The sequence below is a fragment of the Chinchilla lanigera genome, unplaced genomic scaffold, assembly GCF_000276665.1.
Source record: "Chinchilla lanigera isolate Chin_1 unplaced genomic scaffold, ChiLan1.0 scaffold00096, whole genome shotgun sequence".
NCBI classification, from domain to species: domain Eukaryota; kingdom Metazoa; phylum Chordata; class Mammalia; order Rodentia; family Chinchillidae; genus Chinchilla; species Chinchilla lanigera.
In genome coordinates, this window is record NW_004955497.1 from 1,276,474 (window position 1) to 1,294,728 (window position 18,255).

The 18,255-nt window shown below is 45.1% G+C and overlaps 1 protein-coding gene across 1 annotated transcript in view; it reads right to left on the reverse strand.

Annotated features, from left to right (window-relative positions):
- Cryl1 (crystallin, lambda 1) overlaps positions 1-18,255 on the reverse strand; it is a gene marked incomplete at its 5' end in the record, with an annotated part of 133,014 nt that overhangs the window by 92,767 nt on the left and 21,992 nt on the right. Inside the window, 1 exon segment of the mRNA XM_013505481.1 lies at positions 15,576-15,683. Within this exon segment, the coding sequence (XP_013360935.1) occupies positions 15,576-15,683 (108 nt within the window).

Sequence of the window (18,255 nt, forward strand, 5' to 3'; positions counted from 1 at the left end):
CCAATATTCCTAGCCATAATGCATGTTTCATATCTTATAGGAAAAGGAAAGTTTTCATGATAAGTTGCTCAATGTGACTATGTGATTTATACTATTCAAATAAATTTACAGCACATAAGTATTAATTAATTATATCCTAGGTTTTGTTCACACGTACAAAGAAGGAAGCCATTGCTGATTTAAGGGTTACCAATGCTAAGGTCAACTCTTTTGAAACCCAGTTTTGCCATCTGGAGAAAAAAAAAAAAGGTAAGTAATACCTGTATCTATGTGAATCTTATCAACTTAGCTTTAAAAATAACTACAGATACCTGAAAAATACATCAAAACAAAAGAAATCTATTTATTTTTCTTTTTTCAGTGTTGCCTATTCATTTTGGTGCCCAGGAAAGCAAGGACCATGGCCAGATGGCACAGTCATCCAAGGATATGGGCTGCTAGGACCAGGGCCAGGGCGAAAAACTGCCTTCTGGGTCTTTCTCTTAAAGTAAGGTTAGTAGGAACCTCTACTTCCTTGTTCTGCCTAGTGAGCCACGTTGTCTCTCACATTAAAAAAATTTCTGTCCAGTGAGATTTACGATAGAACTAACTAGCACAGTTTATTGGCTTAGGATCTGAAGATTCGAGATTCCGAACATACCATGGAGAACAGCAAGAGAGGAGTGTGCCCACGTTTCCCCCTTGTGAAGGCTGCTACCCTCCAGGGCCCAGACTGTGAGCTTGTACTTACACTCCAGGGCTCCCGTCTTCCCTTGCGGGGGGGACCATATTATGCTGACAAACCCACTCTCTCCTTTCAGCACCGCATTACCAACAGGCTTGCCATGCTGGCTACTTCATGAGCACCCCCAGAATGGGCCCGAGACGGGCGCTCACTCAAAGACAGATTCTACCCAAGGCTGACCAGTTGCTTGCTCCTTGTCAGGCCCACAGGAGCCTGAGCCACCTGGATGGCAACCAGAAACCAGACAATGAAGACTCAGCGGTGGAGCAGCAACAAAGGTCCAACCAGCACTGACGTCACACGAGGCTGAGCCTTAGAAAGGCAGACTCCAGGGAAACCCGCTCAGGAAAACCCGCTCTTAGAAATGCAGCACGTTAACAGAGCCACAGTGTGCCTGTCAGCAGCTCAGGTGTCACTGAACAATGTCCCATTTCTGCCACAGAGCCAGCAGCAGAAGCAGCTTCCTACCTCCGTCACTCTGCGCAGAGGTTCACAGGCCAGCCTCCTGAAGACAAGGGGGTCAGAGAACCTCCATGCTTTGTGACTTTGTTGGGAGACTGGACAGGCCTCCTGACTGAGGGGAATTACAGCACATGGAAATTAGTTCTGAACTCCAAATACAACTTACACAAATGGGACCTACTCTGATGGCTAGGCCTAAGATCCACAGTGTTGGTGAAAGTCAACCACATTGCCCAGGATAAAAATATTCATGTCTCTGAAAAGCTCTTCCCAGCTACCATGTGCACTGGGGTGTAGCTCAGTGGTAGAGCACTTGCCTAGCGTGGACAAGGCCCTGGGTTCAACCTCACTGTAACAGCAAAAAACTGTATCATGTTAAAAAGGAGTGTGTGAGAGAATTAACTAACACAACACCTTTTCCTTTTCTAGACCTATTTCTTGTCATGTTTTAAGAAACAAAAAAAGTAGAAATATTCCTGTATTTCTACCACCCAGAACTAACGACCATCAATCTGTCACATTTGCCTCTTGCCATTTTTTGATTAAACAAAACATTAAAGATAATTTTAGCCACCACCCCTACCTCACACAATCATCTTTCTACTGAACTCACACAGCACCTTTACATTCATGCATTCATTCATTCAGTGCTGAGGTGTTAGAGGCTACCCCATGGTGGCTCTGAGCAGGATTTAATATTAACCAGTTGGTTTTCCATGTTTACTTATGAGTTGTCCGAAGCTTAGGCACCTTGTCTGGAGATGGGCAGTGGACTCATAGAAAGTGAACCTCTATGAGTCACTGGCCACCACCGAGGCCTGCATTGGCCTGTGAAGCTGTGATGCCTCAAAGGACAAGATAAGACCACAGCTGAGGATGTCTGGCTCCAATTAACTATTAAGTATAAGGTGACTATAGCTGCAGTCTCCACACTCCTACAGTAAATACCACCCTAAAGATAAGGTAGTTCTCCTGACTGACATAATTTACTACTTGGAAAAATTCTCCCAAGGTCCTGCTCAGATTCCCGCGTTTTCTTGAGTATCCCACTCCTTTGTTTGTAAACCAAATAAATATGGGCTGCTCAGAGAAGTCTTTGTCTAAACCCAAAGAATATCGAATGCTGTAAGAGAGTTAGATCCTCCTGGAGGCCTACAGTCATTTCAACTGTCTCATTTATTTAAGTCTTCTCTGTCCACTCCTTTGGGAGATTGCGGGCCTGATCAATTCACAATAACTAAAGGTTATTAACCCGATACTGGGGATTTGTCATTTGCAGCAAAATGGATCAAATTCGGGGCCTTGTGCATGCCAGGCAAATGTTCTACCACTAAGCCACACTCTCAGCTGCACACAGTGCCTCTAAAAGTTCAAGCCTGGCGAACAGATGAGGAAGGATGTCACCTGTGGGAAAACACGACAGAAGGGCCAACATGCTCCAAAGTGCCTTCTTCAAGCTTTTGTTGGCCGGCCATGTGACTTCGAGTCTTTTATGCATCCCAAGCAAATGTCTGGCCTTTCTTCCCAAAGCTCTGAGTCAGACTAGGTAAGTAAAAGGGTACAGGAATCTCTTACTCTTTGGCTCCTCCCAGGGTCAACCCCATGGGGCAAGGAGGAAAGAGTCCTGTGGAGGCAGGAAGCACTGGCAAGGAGCAGCCACAACTACTGGCTCCTGCAGATCAGCCTCAGGATGGGGAACCTACAGCAGTGAGAGGGCCTCAAGCCCTTCCTTCCCTAAGCATGACATGGTAGAATGGACGGCAGCTTGGGCACGAGAGGACAGAGCTTGTTGGATGGCTGCACACTCCAGGACCCTGATGCAGAGCACCTTGAGGGGAAACCCAGTGAAGGCTGAGAGGATGCAGACACATCCAGACAAAGCCCCATATTCTCTTCGAGCTCTGCTGATCTATGTGCCACTCATTAAACCCCGCCACTTGGCAATCTTTTATCCCAGTTACATTAATTCCAATTGAACAATTGAAGCAATGATTATTTTTGTTGTACAGTTCTATTGGTATTTTCCTTGTAGTTTATATAGGAATTTAGGGGGCTGGGGATTTAGCTCAGCGGCACAGCGCCTGCCTGGCAAGCGTAAGATCGTGAGTTCGATTCCCGGTACCGGAGAAAAACAAAACAAACAAACAAACAAACAAAAAAAAAATATATATATATATATATGAATTTATTTCTGATGTTATCTTTTAGGTTTTGTAAGCAAGTACACAGCCAATGTGAAAATATTGACATTTATTCTAAACATGCAATACATACTAAGAATTTAATACTTTATTTTATTGATATTGTATGTTCCTGTTAACTACACATTGTATAATATCATAAGAACCTCTAGACAAAAAAGCAAGACCATTGAGATGTCAAGTATGTCCTACAAAAAAACCAAGAAAGCAAAACACATGTACTGCCAGTGTAAGCAATACATGTGTATGGAACATACTGTTGTTGAGTGTGAAGTCTGCCTTAAGTGTAATAACTGAAGTAAAGATTATTTCCTTGTAGACTTTTATTGGTATTTTTATTAGTTATTTTTATTGTTACATTTTAGGTATACACAGTGATCACATTCACCATAGGAATTTGTACCTGTATATGATATAACTTGATTCTATTTTTTCCCATTCCCCTACAACCCCTTCAACCCCTCTTCACCTTTTTATTTAAAAAAGCTTTGTATTTTCATTGTAGTTCATATAGGAATTTATTTCGTTTGTTATTTTGTATACTTTGTACATCAAAAAACAATGTTGAAAATTTTGATGCTTTTTATAAACACTCAATAAATATTAAAAATTCAATACTTCATTTATTTATTTGTTTGTTTTTTTGTTTATTTTGAGACAGGGTCTCACTATGTAGTTCAGGCTGGCTTTAAACTTACTATGTAGCCCAAGCTGGCCTTGAACTCACAGCAATCCTCCTGCTTCAGCCTATGGACTGTTGATATTAAAGGCATGCACCACTATGCCTGGCTCAATACTTTACTTTTCTAATATTTTTTCCTGTGAAGTACTCATTGTTTAATATAATAAAACTCATAAGATTAAAATTAGTAATTCATCAATAAAAATACTCTAAAGAGTAAATGTGAGCATTATACACCCCCATTAATGCGCCTTTCTGACAAAACTGGTATAAGGCCCCAGCAGCTACCAGATGAGGGCGTGCTAATAAACAGATGTGATGTACCAGTTCTACCTCGAGAGGTCAGGCTAACACTGTGACACAGAACACAGTACTGAACTGTACTTGCACGCCATCAAAGTTAAATTTTTATTTAAAATGAGAGGGGAAAAATATTTACTATTCTCACTGTAAGGTAGAATATTCATGAATGATGTGATATTTCTATTTCTGAAATTTTACTTAAAATGTTCATTTATTCATTTAAAAGACAAGGGCTAAATTGGAGCCCTGATCCACAAGAACTGAAAGCAGAATCTCTGAAAATTCCCTGCACACCCACGTTCACAGCAGTGGTGTTCTGAAAGAACAGAGATGGAGGCAGCCTGCATGTGCCCAGACACGAGCGGATAAGCCATCACTTACATGAGACACCCAGAGCAGTCCAGTTTATAGGAAACAAAGCAGAACGGTGATTGCCAGGGGCAGGAGAGAAAGGGGAGATGGGGAGTTATCACTTAATGCAGCCAGAGTTTTAGAAGATTTTAGTTTTAGAAGTTTTCAGTTTTAGAAGATGAAAAAGTTCCCTAAATTGGTTGCCAAACAATGTGCATGTGCTTAACGTTACCAATCTGTACACTTAAGATGGTAAAACATCACATGAATTCAGAAATGATCTGATTGAGGAAATAACTGCCTATAGATTGTGAAAAATGAGTTAGAAAATCAGTTCAGCTAGTATATTTCAATTGGCTCACATAGTAATCTAGGCCTGGGACTGTACGTTCGTGAGGTAAATATATTTATTTACACACATAAATTTATCTCTGCTCCCTCCAGAAACCTTAAAAACCAGGCCAACGATATTATTTTAAAATAGGTAAAAGATGTTAATATTTTGGAAGATGAAAAACAACCCAGAAGTGTGCGGTGATGGCTAAGCAGAGGGGAAGCACCGTGCAGAAGGAGGCACCCGGGAGCAGGAGGCGGAGCCTGGCAGGGAGAGGGGCAGGAGCAGGCAGGGCTGCAGAGTGAGTGCTGCAGGAGCAGGCAGTGTGCCGCAGCCCCACCCAGCCACGCCTGCAGGGCTGCGCTGTAGTGATGTCAACCAACTCCGGCTACCGCCTGAAATCAAGAAATCTCCTCAAAACCGAGGGTGAAGGAATAAGAATTTAAAACCCACACGAGCCAACATTTAGACACGTGTCAAACCCTTACCACACCAATATTGAAATGTGCTTTGAAACGGGGACATCAGATGACAGACTAAAACAGCTCACTTTTGTTCTAAAGTCGACACTTGGTTAGCCCTGGATCTCACCACCCTCTGACAACCAAGCAGAAGGATTTTTCCTACGATGGTTTCCTATCAGGCATCTTGACTAACCTATTTTCTCTTCCAATAAGCACATGACTGCTCCATCTTCAAACCTTCCCAGCATTCAGGTTTTCTTCCTCCTTGCTCACCATCTGACCCAACTACACACGCTGCTTCCTGTGTTTATTGCTCTTCTCAACACAGGAGATCAGAGTTCCTGTCTGCTTCTCGCCGTGTGGAAGTCTTTCCTTCGCTCTGTGCTCCTTCCAGTGGTGACGTGAGGTGGGAACCTGGGTGGAAGCTGCTCTCCCCTTGGTTCCTGGTTCTTTTCCCAGGGATCTGTGCTCAAGGACCACACCTGCTCCTGCTCCACCCCTCACCCCTCGCTGCAGAGGAAGCAGGACTCCATCTGCTGGTGTTGGTGCAGGAGGCTCTGCCTGTCTCCTCCAGAGAAGGCCACAGGGGTCAAGGCTATCTAGTTCTGTTATCAGAAAACTGTATACTGATGTGTCTAGGGTTGGCTTCAAAAATAATCTAGGGGAGAGATCACTTCCAAAATGGCGAGTAAGCACCTCCAAATATCCACTTCTCCATAAAAGCAATGAGAACTTAGGGGGAAGGGGGAGTCAGGATCAACCTCTGGAACTCTAGACATTCACTCAAGGCTTACAAGAATCCAAGGAGCACTGATAAAAACCAAAAAAAAAAAAAAAAAAAAAAAAAAAAAGCTGGAACTCAATAGAACAGATGTGTGGCTCCCTGACTTGTCACAGCCCACATCTGTCCCCATCCTCTTCTCTCCTGCCCTACTGTAGGCTTGAAAACCGGTAACCCAGCAGCCAGCAGAGGGGGCAGCACAGGAGGGAATTCCCCCCAGAGCTCCACTCTGGAAAACTGTGGCTCACTGTCATCTAGCCAGTTCACGGAAAAGCTGGACTCGGGACCCATCTTTCCTTGACACAACTAGAGCTTGGGCTGTGTGGACCTCCCCACCCTGAGTCTGTCAAAAGTGACGATCAGTAACAACTGTTTAACATCATAGCTGTCTGAGTGGGGCTGACAGGAACTCCCTCCAAGAAAAGGGAGGGAGAGAGCACCGGAGAAGTGAGGAAGGAGAGGTCTGCAGTGGGCTTTCAGAAGCTTTGACAGACTTCAGAGAACCGAAAGGCCCACAGCTGAGAGGGCCTCGCCTCCCACTCTGGCTGACTCCAGGCTGACCTCCGGGCTATGAGCTCCGGGCGGCGAACCAGCAGGAAGTGGAGGCAGAGGCAGAGCTGCAGACTGCCCTCCAGAGCACGGAAATCCCACCTGAACACAACTGCAGCGCCCTCTACAAAGACTCACCGGTTCAAGGCATTTCAGGAAATCTCTACAATTATAAGGCGACCACAGAATCAACCAAGTACAGCCTTCACACACACTAACAAGAACACAGCACAGACTGCAGGGCTGATCTAGAAAAGCCACTAAAAAGCAGACAGCAACAATAATGACCCTCAGGGGAGAGATTCTGTTGCCACATTATATTATTTTAAACTCCAGTTTTCAACACAACAAGAAAATCAGACACAAACAGTAAAGTGCAGCCCATTCACAGGCCCCCAAACCTGAGTATTTTCTCACGGAATCATACCCTCCTCCTAACGTCTCACGTTTTATTGCTGTTGCCATCAAACCCCTAGGCAGCCATGGTTAGAACCTACACCGCAGCCTGACACATTCCTGGTCTTGCTGCTACCTAGTTACTCCTCCAAGGGGGCACTTCCCCTCCCCCCTCCCCTTTCGCTTCACGGCTGCCATGTGCAGCACTTTACCAAGACATCTGCATGGCATGTGGTGGCCTCTATCTCTCTTCCGATCTACCTGTTTTCCTACGAGATCTGACATCGCACTGTCACTGTACAAAAGGGATCCCAGGTTTCACATCACTCAGACCAAGCACGGTGCCTACCTGGCATAATAATTTTTCAAATGCCTGGGGGAGGGCATTTACAGGACACAGTGAGAGCGTCTAAGCTGTGTCCTCACATGGTGAAAAGGGCAGGTGGCAGGAGTGCTCCTTCAGCCTTGAGCCCGTGTGTAAGGGTGCTAATCCCACTGCGTCCCACCACTTAATCCTGTTGCCTTGGAGTTCAGTTTCAACATGAGTGTTGGGCGGGGCACAGTCCTTCAAGCCATTGCAGATGAGAAGCCCAAGTTCCCTTGCATTGACTACAGCCTGAGTCCTTATCACAGTCCCTCCTGATGCTGCCCCGAGGCAGAGGCGAGTGCTCCTCCAGCCAGGGGCTCTTCTGGTCACCCAAACAAGCCACCACGCTTCCTGCTGTCCTGCTCATGTGTCTATCCTTTCACCTCCGAAGCAACATGAGGATCACCAAACATCAGTACCCAACTAAAGTTCATCTCTTGACTCCTCACACACCGCCTCCCCACGCTCCTGCACACCCTGGAACTGAAGGAGGCACAGACGGCAAGAACTCAGTGTTCCGAAGGTGTTACATGTTTAATCCCCAAGCCACTGTGTAAGGCAAGTACTATCATGTTTCCATTTCTGCTGCAGTTTGGATGCTGAGTGTCCCCCAGGTGTCTGCGTGTTAAAGGCAACAGCAGGAGATAGTGCGACTTCTCAGGGCAGGGCCATGTGAGGACTCCTTAGGTCGCTGGCAGCAGGCCCTCAGAGGGCTGTGGGGCAGTGCCCCACCCACTTCTGAAACTCCGTTTTGCTCACCAAGAGGCCCAGTGCGATGGGGCCGTTCAATCACGGACTAAAACTCCAAACTACGTGTGCGCTCCTAAGTTAATTATCTCAGCACAGAGCTGAGCAATACAATATTCCAGAGCAAAAAATGAGACACAACAGGAAGGGCGGCCGTGTCAGAGCTGACTCCAAAGTCTGTACTCTGATCCCTGAGCCACACTGACCCCACGCACTCCGCACCCCTCATTCGTCTCGTACTTTACTGCCCACTTTCACGTACGGTACGGTTTCGAGTACAATGCAGCTCCCACCATGAAGTTCACAGCTTATGTTTCTTTATAAAGCTCAGTGCCCACCATGAACTCCCAGGGCTCGCTGGAGGCCTTTTACCTCCCACCTACAACCTAAGCCCTGAGGGTCTGAGACAGCTAGCCGGGGAGAAGGGGGCAGATGTGGAGCACTGGGTAAGATTACGTTCAGGGGAGCCACAGGGACCCCAGAGCACAGAGGCAAGCAGCAGAGCTAGTGAGGAAGAGAGAGGCTGGGTCTCTGCCCCAGGAGCTGACCATGCCGTGCCACCTGCTTTCATCACGGTGCCCGTGATCTGGCCCCCATGCCGAAGAGGGCCCCATGGGTCGTTCCATGTACACAAGAGCAGACAAAGTGGATGCTCCACACCTTGATTAAATTATTGCAAAGCCAACGCAGACAGTGAGAGCACCTGTCCAACAGTGAGGCCCATGCACTGCAGGAGGACAGCAGAAACAAAGCACACGACAATATGTTAAATAGGAGGCAAAGGCAGAAGAGTGAAAAAGCAGCTCCAGACTTCCTTTGTTTGGCAGCACAGCATTTCTTAAGTCATGCAGGTCTTCCACCAAAGACTGTCCGCAGTTTGCCAGGGCTCCAACCCGACGAATTCTCTATACCACTATCTGCCCAGCAGCCCCAGCCCTCAGAATCTGAAGGTCTCTAAGTGAGATGTGGAATTTAAAGAAAATGGCCTCCATCTGAAGTACAGGAGGGCGGTGGGGCTGCCCACGCGCCAGGCTGCACCCTCTTACCTTCTCCCCTTCCTCCTTTGGCCACCCTGACTTCTCCTCCCTGCAGACAGATGGGAAGCACAGATTAGAAGGGGAAGGGAAGCCCAGAGGTGAGGATCACAATAGCCCCAGGCAATTGATTCTACTGGAGTTTAAAGTGTCAGGCAGTAGCCGGGCATGATGGCGCACGCCTGTAATCCCAGCACTCGGGAGGCTGAGGCAGAAGGATTGCTGCAGGTTCAAGACTAGCCTGGTCTACAAAGTGAGCTCAAGGCCAGCCTGAACTGCACAGTGAGACCCTGTCTCAGAAAGACAAAAAAATAAAAAATAAAAAAAATAAAGTATCAGGCAGTTAACTGTGCAGTCTTCTGCCTCACTGTTAGTCACCTCACGGAGGGACTCGGTCGCTCCCCAAAGGTCGTGTGCTGGAAGCCTCTCTCTCTCCTCTCTTTCTCTCTCTCTCACACACACACACCCCATGTGGTGGTGTTGAGGTGGTGGGACCTTTAAGAGGTGGGGCTGGGGGAGATGATGGGATCCTGAGCACCTGCAGGAAGGGATTAATGCTGGGTCAGGAGTGGGCTAAGTCTTACAGGGTCAGTTCCTAAGGGGGCCAGTTGTAAAAGAGCAAGCCTGGCCCCTCTGCGGTCTCCCACTTCCTGTCTCACCATGTGTGCTGCTCCCTCATGGCTCAGTATTCCCACCCTGTGACTTCCTCTGCCATTTGCGTCATAGCTACAGGCCTTCAGCAGAGCCAGAGTAGAGGGGGCAACCAGATGTTGAACTTCCAATCTAAATCTGTGAGCTAAATAAGCCTTTCCTTATTAAAGTGTCCAGTCGCAGGTATTTTGCTACAGAAATACAATGCAGACTAAGACACAGTCAGTGATGAGCAGGATCCACCCCAAGCTCACATTCACAGCCTTACCACCACCTCAGCCACACACACAGGAACACAGAGGGCTGTGACAGAACTGTATGTCCTCAGAATGTTCAGCAAAGTCACTCCCAAACCTAACTTCTAGTGAAAGCCAAGTATTCTGACCCCACTCCAAGTGTTCAGAGGCCAAGTCAGCACTTGCACATTTTCCACAAGGCTATGTTTGTGTGAAAGTCATTAGGGAGCAATTTTGTTTTTCTTCCTTGGCTAAAGGTTAGTTCATGCCTCCTCTCCAAGATTTAATTAAGGATGTTTCTATGACTGATTCATACAATTCAAACAGTTCAACTCTTTTCAAGTATAAGATCTGAGAACTCTGGCTTTAAAAAAAGTAATATGAAGCAGGGTCCTTTGGAAACAGTATCACTGGTCATATCCTATGAAGCATGTACTCAGGATCTAACTCAAATATACTAAAAGCCTAACATACAAGACGCCTGTTTTTACTGCGTGAAGCTGAAGTATTTTCCCTTAGGTATATCATATTCTGTTGAAGAAGCTGGGAGGCTCTTGTTAGCCTCTTATGAAGGGCAAATCGCTGATGTTGCTTTTCACATTTAAATTCTCTTTGAGAAAAAAAAGGCTTTCACAAATCAGATAAGGCAAATCTATTTCTGTTTGTGAAGAAAGATAAACAAGGAAATGAAGCAATCATTTGAACTGTCTGAATGACGGCCAAGTGACAGCAGAACCTGTGAACACACAGATCGGTCAGGTTGAATGACCAGCCAAACCCATGGCTACCATGTGAACTTCCAACCACAGCACTTGAACTTGCTTCCTAATTCCTCTATCCAGTCAGGTTTTGTCAGCTGCCCCTGGAACCCTACTTCCCGGTAATTAAGCTATTAATGTCTGACTCTTGCTCAAGAATGGGGTATCTGTCTGTCCTTCTATAAAACAGAAAAAAATTCTCCATTAATGTCTTCTGTATTTTTCTTATATTTATGCCTAGATTTACATTTGTTGATAAGTGTAGTAAATTTTTTATTGTTTTCTAATTGTGTGTTGCTAACATATAGAAATACAATTGGTTTATTCTTCTACCTGGTATGTTTTCTCCATCCTTGGAATTTTACCTACAAAGTCTATGTTCAAACATTGCTTTTTCCTGTGTGGCTGGAACCATCCCATTTCTCCTAAAATCTCACAGTATGTTAATTATTACTTACATATCTACTTCCCCTAACTGGGTGTGCCTCAATAAAACTTTACGTATGGCATGTTCCTTTAAGACAAGGATTGGGACTGAAAGCTCCATCTGACTTCCTACAAAAGTAGAATTCCCTGAGTGGCACAAACACTGTGGAAAGACAAACCCAGAAGACCCCAGATCTTAGAATCAGAGGTGGTTCCAAACCCTAGAAATCAAGGCCCAGTGTGTCAGTTACCTACAGTTCTTGGTCACAGGCCTGGAGTTGGTAAACTTGGCTGGATTCAGCTGGACTCACTCATGTGGCTGTAGTCAGGGGCAGCTGTTTGAGGGCTACTGATCCACACTGACCTCACCTTTCTGTCTAGTAATTCATGCTGGTTGCTGCTGGCCAGCAACTGGGCTCATGGCCCCAGCTGGGTAGACAGAGGTGAGAGGAAGAGTTCCCAACGGCAGGTGAGGGGAATCTCACTTTTCTAGCTTCTAGGGAGTCACACTGATTAATGTCCCACCAGCCAGTGCAAGCCCGTGGCCAGGCCAGGGTCAGGGCGAAAAGCAGCAAAATCACATTGCAAAGGGGACAGAAGTCACAGAGGGGAGCAATTTGTCACCATTTTATGGTCCATTGTTCCAGCTATTATGGTGAAAGACGTGGGAAAACTTGAAGTAAGTTTCAAAGCAGAACAGAACAGACCAAGTCAGCAGCATCCAGATCAAAACAGAGCTCAAAACAAAATTTAGTCCAGGGCAGAAAGGAGAGTGGCAAGTTAAAAGAGAGAAAGAGAGAGAGACAGAGAGAGAGAGGAGGGAGGGACGGAGGGAGGGAGAGAGAGAAGGAGAGAGAGGGGGAGAGGGAAGGAAAAGGAGAGAGAGAGAAGGAGGGAGGAAGGAAGAGAGAGAGGGAGAGAGAGAGAGAGGGAGAGAGAGAGATGTGGTCATGGCAACACCTGAGTTCAGGGGCCAGTTCAGTTACTTAAGAGACGAAGTACAGGGCAGCCACCTTATTTCAGAGATTGCGTCTGGTGGTTTATTAACTCCTAGCCTATTTAAAATGCTGAGTCATTGTCAAATGGGTGAGTACCAGAGTGACCACCTCCAGCCACTTGAGACACAGTGGGAGAGAAACGGGGATAGGAGAGCAGGGACACCCAGGCAGAGTGACTTCAGAGCGGGACTCAAGCCAGACATGGCAGCTCGCTCAGCCCCGGAGTTGGGGTGGCGGTCACTGAGGTACCCACAAGGGCTCCGTCAGTGTGCTGTTCCCGTGAGGGCCAGAATGGCCTACCCACTACATGGAAACAAGACCAGCCCTGAGTCCAGACCTAGCGGTCAAGTGACAACTTCGTTTACTTGATTTCTGTTTTTCTTTTTTAAAATGCCTCTTTTGTCCTCTGAGAATCCCTTGAGACCCAGTGCATTCAGCACTCGATGGAGTGCCAAACATTCAGCACTCGATGGAGAACCAAAAGAGCAGAAAAACACCTGCTAACATGGTCTTCCACGGGCAAGCTGCCCTTCAGTCTGAGACGTAAACCTGCTAGGTTTTAAGTTTCTCATTGTGCCACTCTGCCAGAGACAGATTAGTCTTGGATGACAGCTTTTTATTTTTTTGATTCACTGAGAGTCTTTGGCTTAATATGAGTTGTGAGGAATTTCTTTAATCTTCTATTGTCTTAATATTTTCAAAACTCAACTTCACCTAGTTTCTATTCATTTTTTTGTAAGTTCAGAATCAAGATGTACCATTTCTACTATAATCTTAGCTACTCAGGAGGCTGAGGCAAGATCTCAAGTTCAAGTCCCACACAGGCAACTTAGTGAGACCCTGTCTCAAAATAATAAAAAGGGCTGGAGATGTTGCTCAGTGGTAGAGAACTTTCCTATTACGTGCAAGTCCCTGGGTTTAGTCACAAATACTGAAGAAAAACTAGTGCTTAACATACATAGGATTTCTCTATGAGCAGTAGTAAAATTTCAACTGCATATTTTCTGCTATAAAAAGTTAAGAAGGGGTGCTGGGGTTTAGCTCAGTGGCACAGTGCCTGCCTGGCAAGCGTGACGTTGTGAGTTCAATTCCCAGTACTGGAAAAAAAAAAACAAAAACCAAATAAAATAAAAAGTTAAGAAGAATTAGAATGTGAGAAGTGAAGCAAACTGCAAGGGTGGGACAGATGACAGGAAAAATGTCTATGGAAACGTGGCCAGGAGGATCACCTTGGAGAGGCCATAGGCTGTTCTTGGGATTCCGTTAAAACGACTACTGAGCCTGTGCTACTCCAGACTCAGGGGACAAGAAACATGATGTCCTCACATCTGCACCTGCGATGGCTAGTCCAGGAACCACGGGACAGCCAATAGTGAGGGACACTGGGACTCCAGTGCAGTCTCCGACCTCAGGGAACCCAAACTTGGAGCGGCAGTGTTGGGAAGCAGTGTAGGAAACAGGCCCATCGGCCACAAACTACTCTCACCCCTCAGGCCATTCCTCCCCAGGTACATCTTGCATGCAGTAACCCCCCTGTATCCGATACTCTGCTTTCTGGGATTTCAGTTCTTTGCAGTCAGCAACAGTCCAAAAATAGCAACACTTGTCTTCACTCCTTGCAGACTTTGCAGCGACTCTTGGCAGAGTCATAACTTTTACTTTCATTATAGTATTATTCTATTATTATTATTGTTAGTCTCTTACTTGGCTTAATTTATAAATGAAACTTAATCATACATGTGTGTATGGGTGGGGGGGAATGTAGTACACATGGATAGAACTTAGCACCTGTGGTTTCAGGCGTCCTTTTATTTGTGTGTGTGGTACAAAGACTGAACCCAGGGACATAGTACCACTGAACTACATCACCAGCCCTTTGTAGCTTTTATGTTGAAACAGGGTCTCACTAAGTCACTCAGGCTGGCTCCAAAATTGCAGTCCCAAAATCCCAAGTAGCTGGGGTTAGAGATAGGTATCAGCACACCGAGTTTACCTCATGTTCTTACTGTCTAATGTGGTCAGGGATGTTTTTGTCCCGGATTCCTGAACATCTAGTGATATGGCTATTGAATACACTTAGTCATTGTTAACCAGCTCGCTGACACAGTGTGCTTACTGAGAGAAGCAGTAATAATTCTTTCCTGGCTGAAAAAAAAACTTGAAATGCAGAATTCATCACACTGACCAAAATATTTACAAACATAAGGTGTAGTGTCTGTGCTTTTAACTTAATCTCTCAATACAGGAATGGCACATTTGAAGATCTTGTGATTCAAGAAAGGAAGGGAGGTAGCTCTACTTAAAAGTCACTCAAAACCAAGAATTCAGTATAATTCGTATGTTGGGGGGGCACAACTACGCTAGCAATAAGATGAGAAAAATGAGGTGGTAGGTCACAAGATACCCTAAGATCTCTTCACTTCCTGCCAAAGAAGTGCAACCAGTTCTATTTACATTAACTCAGCTCAAATGCATGTGGGCTTAAAAAATAAAGCACTATGCATAAGGGAAAATTTGTATGCACCCTTTTTAAAATCTCAGCTACAATATGATTACTAGATATCACAAACATATACCAATAAAGCATTTAAAATATAAAAAAATCTCGCTTACATAAAGAATTCAGCACATTTATTCCTTCTATAATATGGCTGTTAATAGTAATAAACTGTTTTGTTTCTCTGGTTCAAAAATCATAGACTTGTGACTGAAATTTCAATCTAATTAGGCACTAATTATATTAAGAAATAACTCAATTAATCCCAACAGAATAACAGGAAAGCCTTTAATCTCACTTTAAAAAGAAAAAGGATATATCTGGAGGTGCGGCTCAGCGGCAGAGCATTTACTTATTATGCCTAAGTACGGCTCTGCGCTCCCTTCCCAACACCTGCCACCACCCCCGCAAAGAAGGAAAAGAAACCTCTCACATGCTCCTTGGCACTGGAAAGGACTTTAAAAGTGATCAAAATCTTTATCAGCCTCGACACTGGAAGAGAAATCAAATGAAATGTGTAATCACAAATATTTATAGCCTTGAGGATCTGACAGAAAAGAGCCCAAAAGAAACAGCGCCGTTTAGTTCCTCCAGGACGGCGCCAGCTGACCTACCTGATGTTTTCCAGGGCGTTTGTTATCTGCTGTTGCTCAATATCGTAGAGCTTCACCTCGAAGCCTCCACTGGCAAACAGCATAGCCCAGCTCCGTCCAATGAGTCCACTAAAGAGAAAATGAAGAAAGGACTCATGTTAATCTAATAATCGAACAGCTTTTCATTCTTCATCTTAAAGGAACCTGAAAATCATACAACACATCATGCTTATAATATTTGATAAATATTCTTCAGTGTACACACCTCGATAACTGTACTAATTTAAAATGCTGTCCATTCCCACCAGGAGCTCCTGAGCCCCCACCTTCAGGACTAGCACTAACATTCCGCACAGAGCACAGTGGCACATCGGGCACACTCATCGTGGGTTCACCCACTAAAACAAGACTTCACAGTTCAGAGGGAGCAGGGGGGGGCTGGGGATTTAGCTCAGCGGCAAAAGCGCCTGCCTGGCAAGCGCAAGGTCGTGAGTTCAGTTCCCAGTACCGGAGAAAAACCAAAAAAAAAAAAAAACCAAACAAACAGAGGGAGCAGGGATGCTAGAATCCCCACTTGACTGTCCCAGGCGAGTCACTTGACTTGAGCAGTTGAACTAGTACATTTGGCTCTCAGTAGCCACAGGTTCCACATCTGAGGATTCAATGAACCATGGATGGAAAATATTTGAGAGAAAAACAGCATCTGTACTGAACATGCACAGATTTTTCTTGTCATTTTTCCCTAAACAACTGAAGTTAACTATGTATAAGGAACTTACATTATGTTAGGTATTATAAGTCATGTAGAGGCAATTTAAACCACTGGTGGTACATGCATGACTGTCCTGTTGGACAGCTTCAGCCACCAGTGGTACAAACAGATCTAGTCACTTTTATCAGTCTTTTTACTAATAAAATTAATTAAAACTGCCTGACGGGACAGTCATGCATGTGTACCACCTGTGGTTCAAGTCACCTGGTAGCGAGACATACAATTACAGCCCACTGTGGACATGTTAAAGTATGCAAGTATGCACAGGTTATAGGCAAATATTATACCATTTTATACAAGGGACTTGAGCATCCATGAATTTTGTTATCTGCAGGGTCATGGAACCAGCACCCTGTAGATACAGAAGGATTATAGCATTTTCTCTCTTCTCAATTACTGCCACTCCCTTCACATTTGAACATGGATAGGTGCCAGCCATCATTAAACACTTTCCAGGTTCCACTATATGCATGGGGAAACTAAAGCACAGAGGGATTAAAGTCCACACAAGCTATACTTACTGAAGCTAGGGGATGAAGCCAAGAGGTCTGACTCTGGCATTCACCCATATACTTTACCTACTGTTTCAAACTTCCTAAAAAATTAAAAATAAAGTCATAGAGTTCACATGGGGCTGCTCAAAAGGGCTAAAATAGAATGCACACAACACATCTAGAGTGCAGATTTGTTTCTAATACCATTTTCCAATAAAAGGAGGCAGCATGCCCTGGAAAATGACTAATTCTAGGGCTGAGCCAGGAATAGCACAAGATGAGCCTGCAGTTCTCCACAAAACCAGAGAGAAAGGAAGTGCAAAAAAATCCAACCAACCAAAGAACAATGAAGAAACCACTCTGACGGGACATGGTACAGGGGTACAGGGACCCGCTAGAAGAGCTCCCAATAACAAAGTTGAAACAACTTGAACAATAAAGTAGAATGGGCTTGTAACACAAAGTAGAGAACAAATACTCATCAGTCCATAATGATATTAGTGTTTAAATAAAGAAATAAATGCTGGAGAGCCAACTCTCTCTTGCAGGAGAATCCCAAATGATTTATGCAGACAATCTGCCCTCAGGGAAGTGGAGTGTCACTCCCCAGCTCTTAAATGCAGGCTGTTCAGAGTCCCTTCCTTCCAAGGAATCCAATATGGAAAGAGGGCAGGGAAGATCAGAGTAACCTTCCAGTGGAAACTGAGACAACCACCTCAGCCAGGTGTTCTAGGTGAGTATCAGCAGTGATACTGTTGATAGTATACACCCTTGATATGTGATAGGAACAGCAATTTACCTGTGTAGTCTTTTCAAAAGCCTGTAACATCAATCTCCTCAGCAGAAAAACATCAAACAAACCCAACAAAGGGATAGTCTACAAACTGCCTAGAACTCCTCAAAACCATCAAGGTCACTGAAAACAAGGAAGGTCTGAGAAACTACTGTGTCAAGAGGAGATAAAAGCAAAATGATAGTCATTTTCCTCCTGCAAACTTGCATGGCACTGTTTGGTGAAACACAGCTCATGGTTGTCACTGGTGGACATAAAAGATCAATTCAGAAGGAGAGATCGGGTGTGGTGGTGCACTCCTGTAATCTCAGCACTTGAGAGGAGGCAGGAGGATCACTGAGTGTTCAAGGCCAGCCTGGACTACAAAGTGAGTTCAAAGCCAGCCTGAACTGCATAGTGAAACCCTGTCTCAAAAAGACAAGACAATGGTTTCAAGGTGCATCCATTTACCTAGAAATGTCTCAAGTTTATACTTCTTTATGGCTAGATAACACTCTAGTAAATATATTTTTAAAAACACACATCTTGAGTCTTCCGGCTGGCTAGCTTCCTGCCTGGTGGCTCCTGGAGGGTGGGCCCCCAGCACACGGGGAGCCTCGGGCGGGGAGCGCCAGTCTTTGGGGTCTTCAGACTGGCGACTCA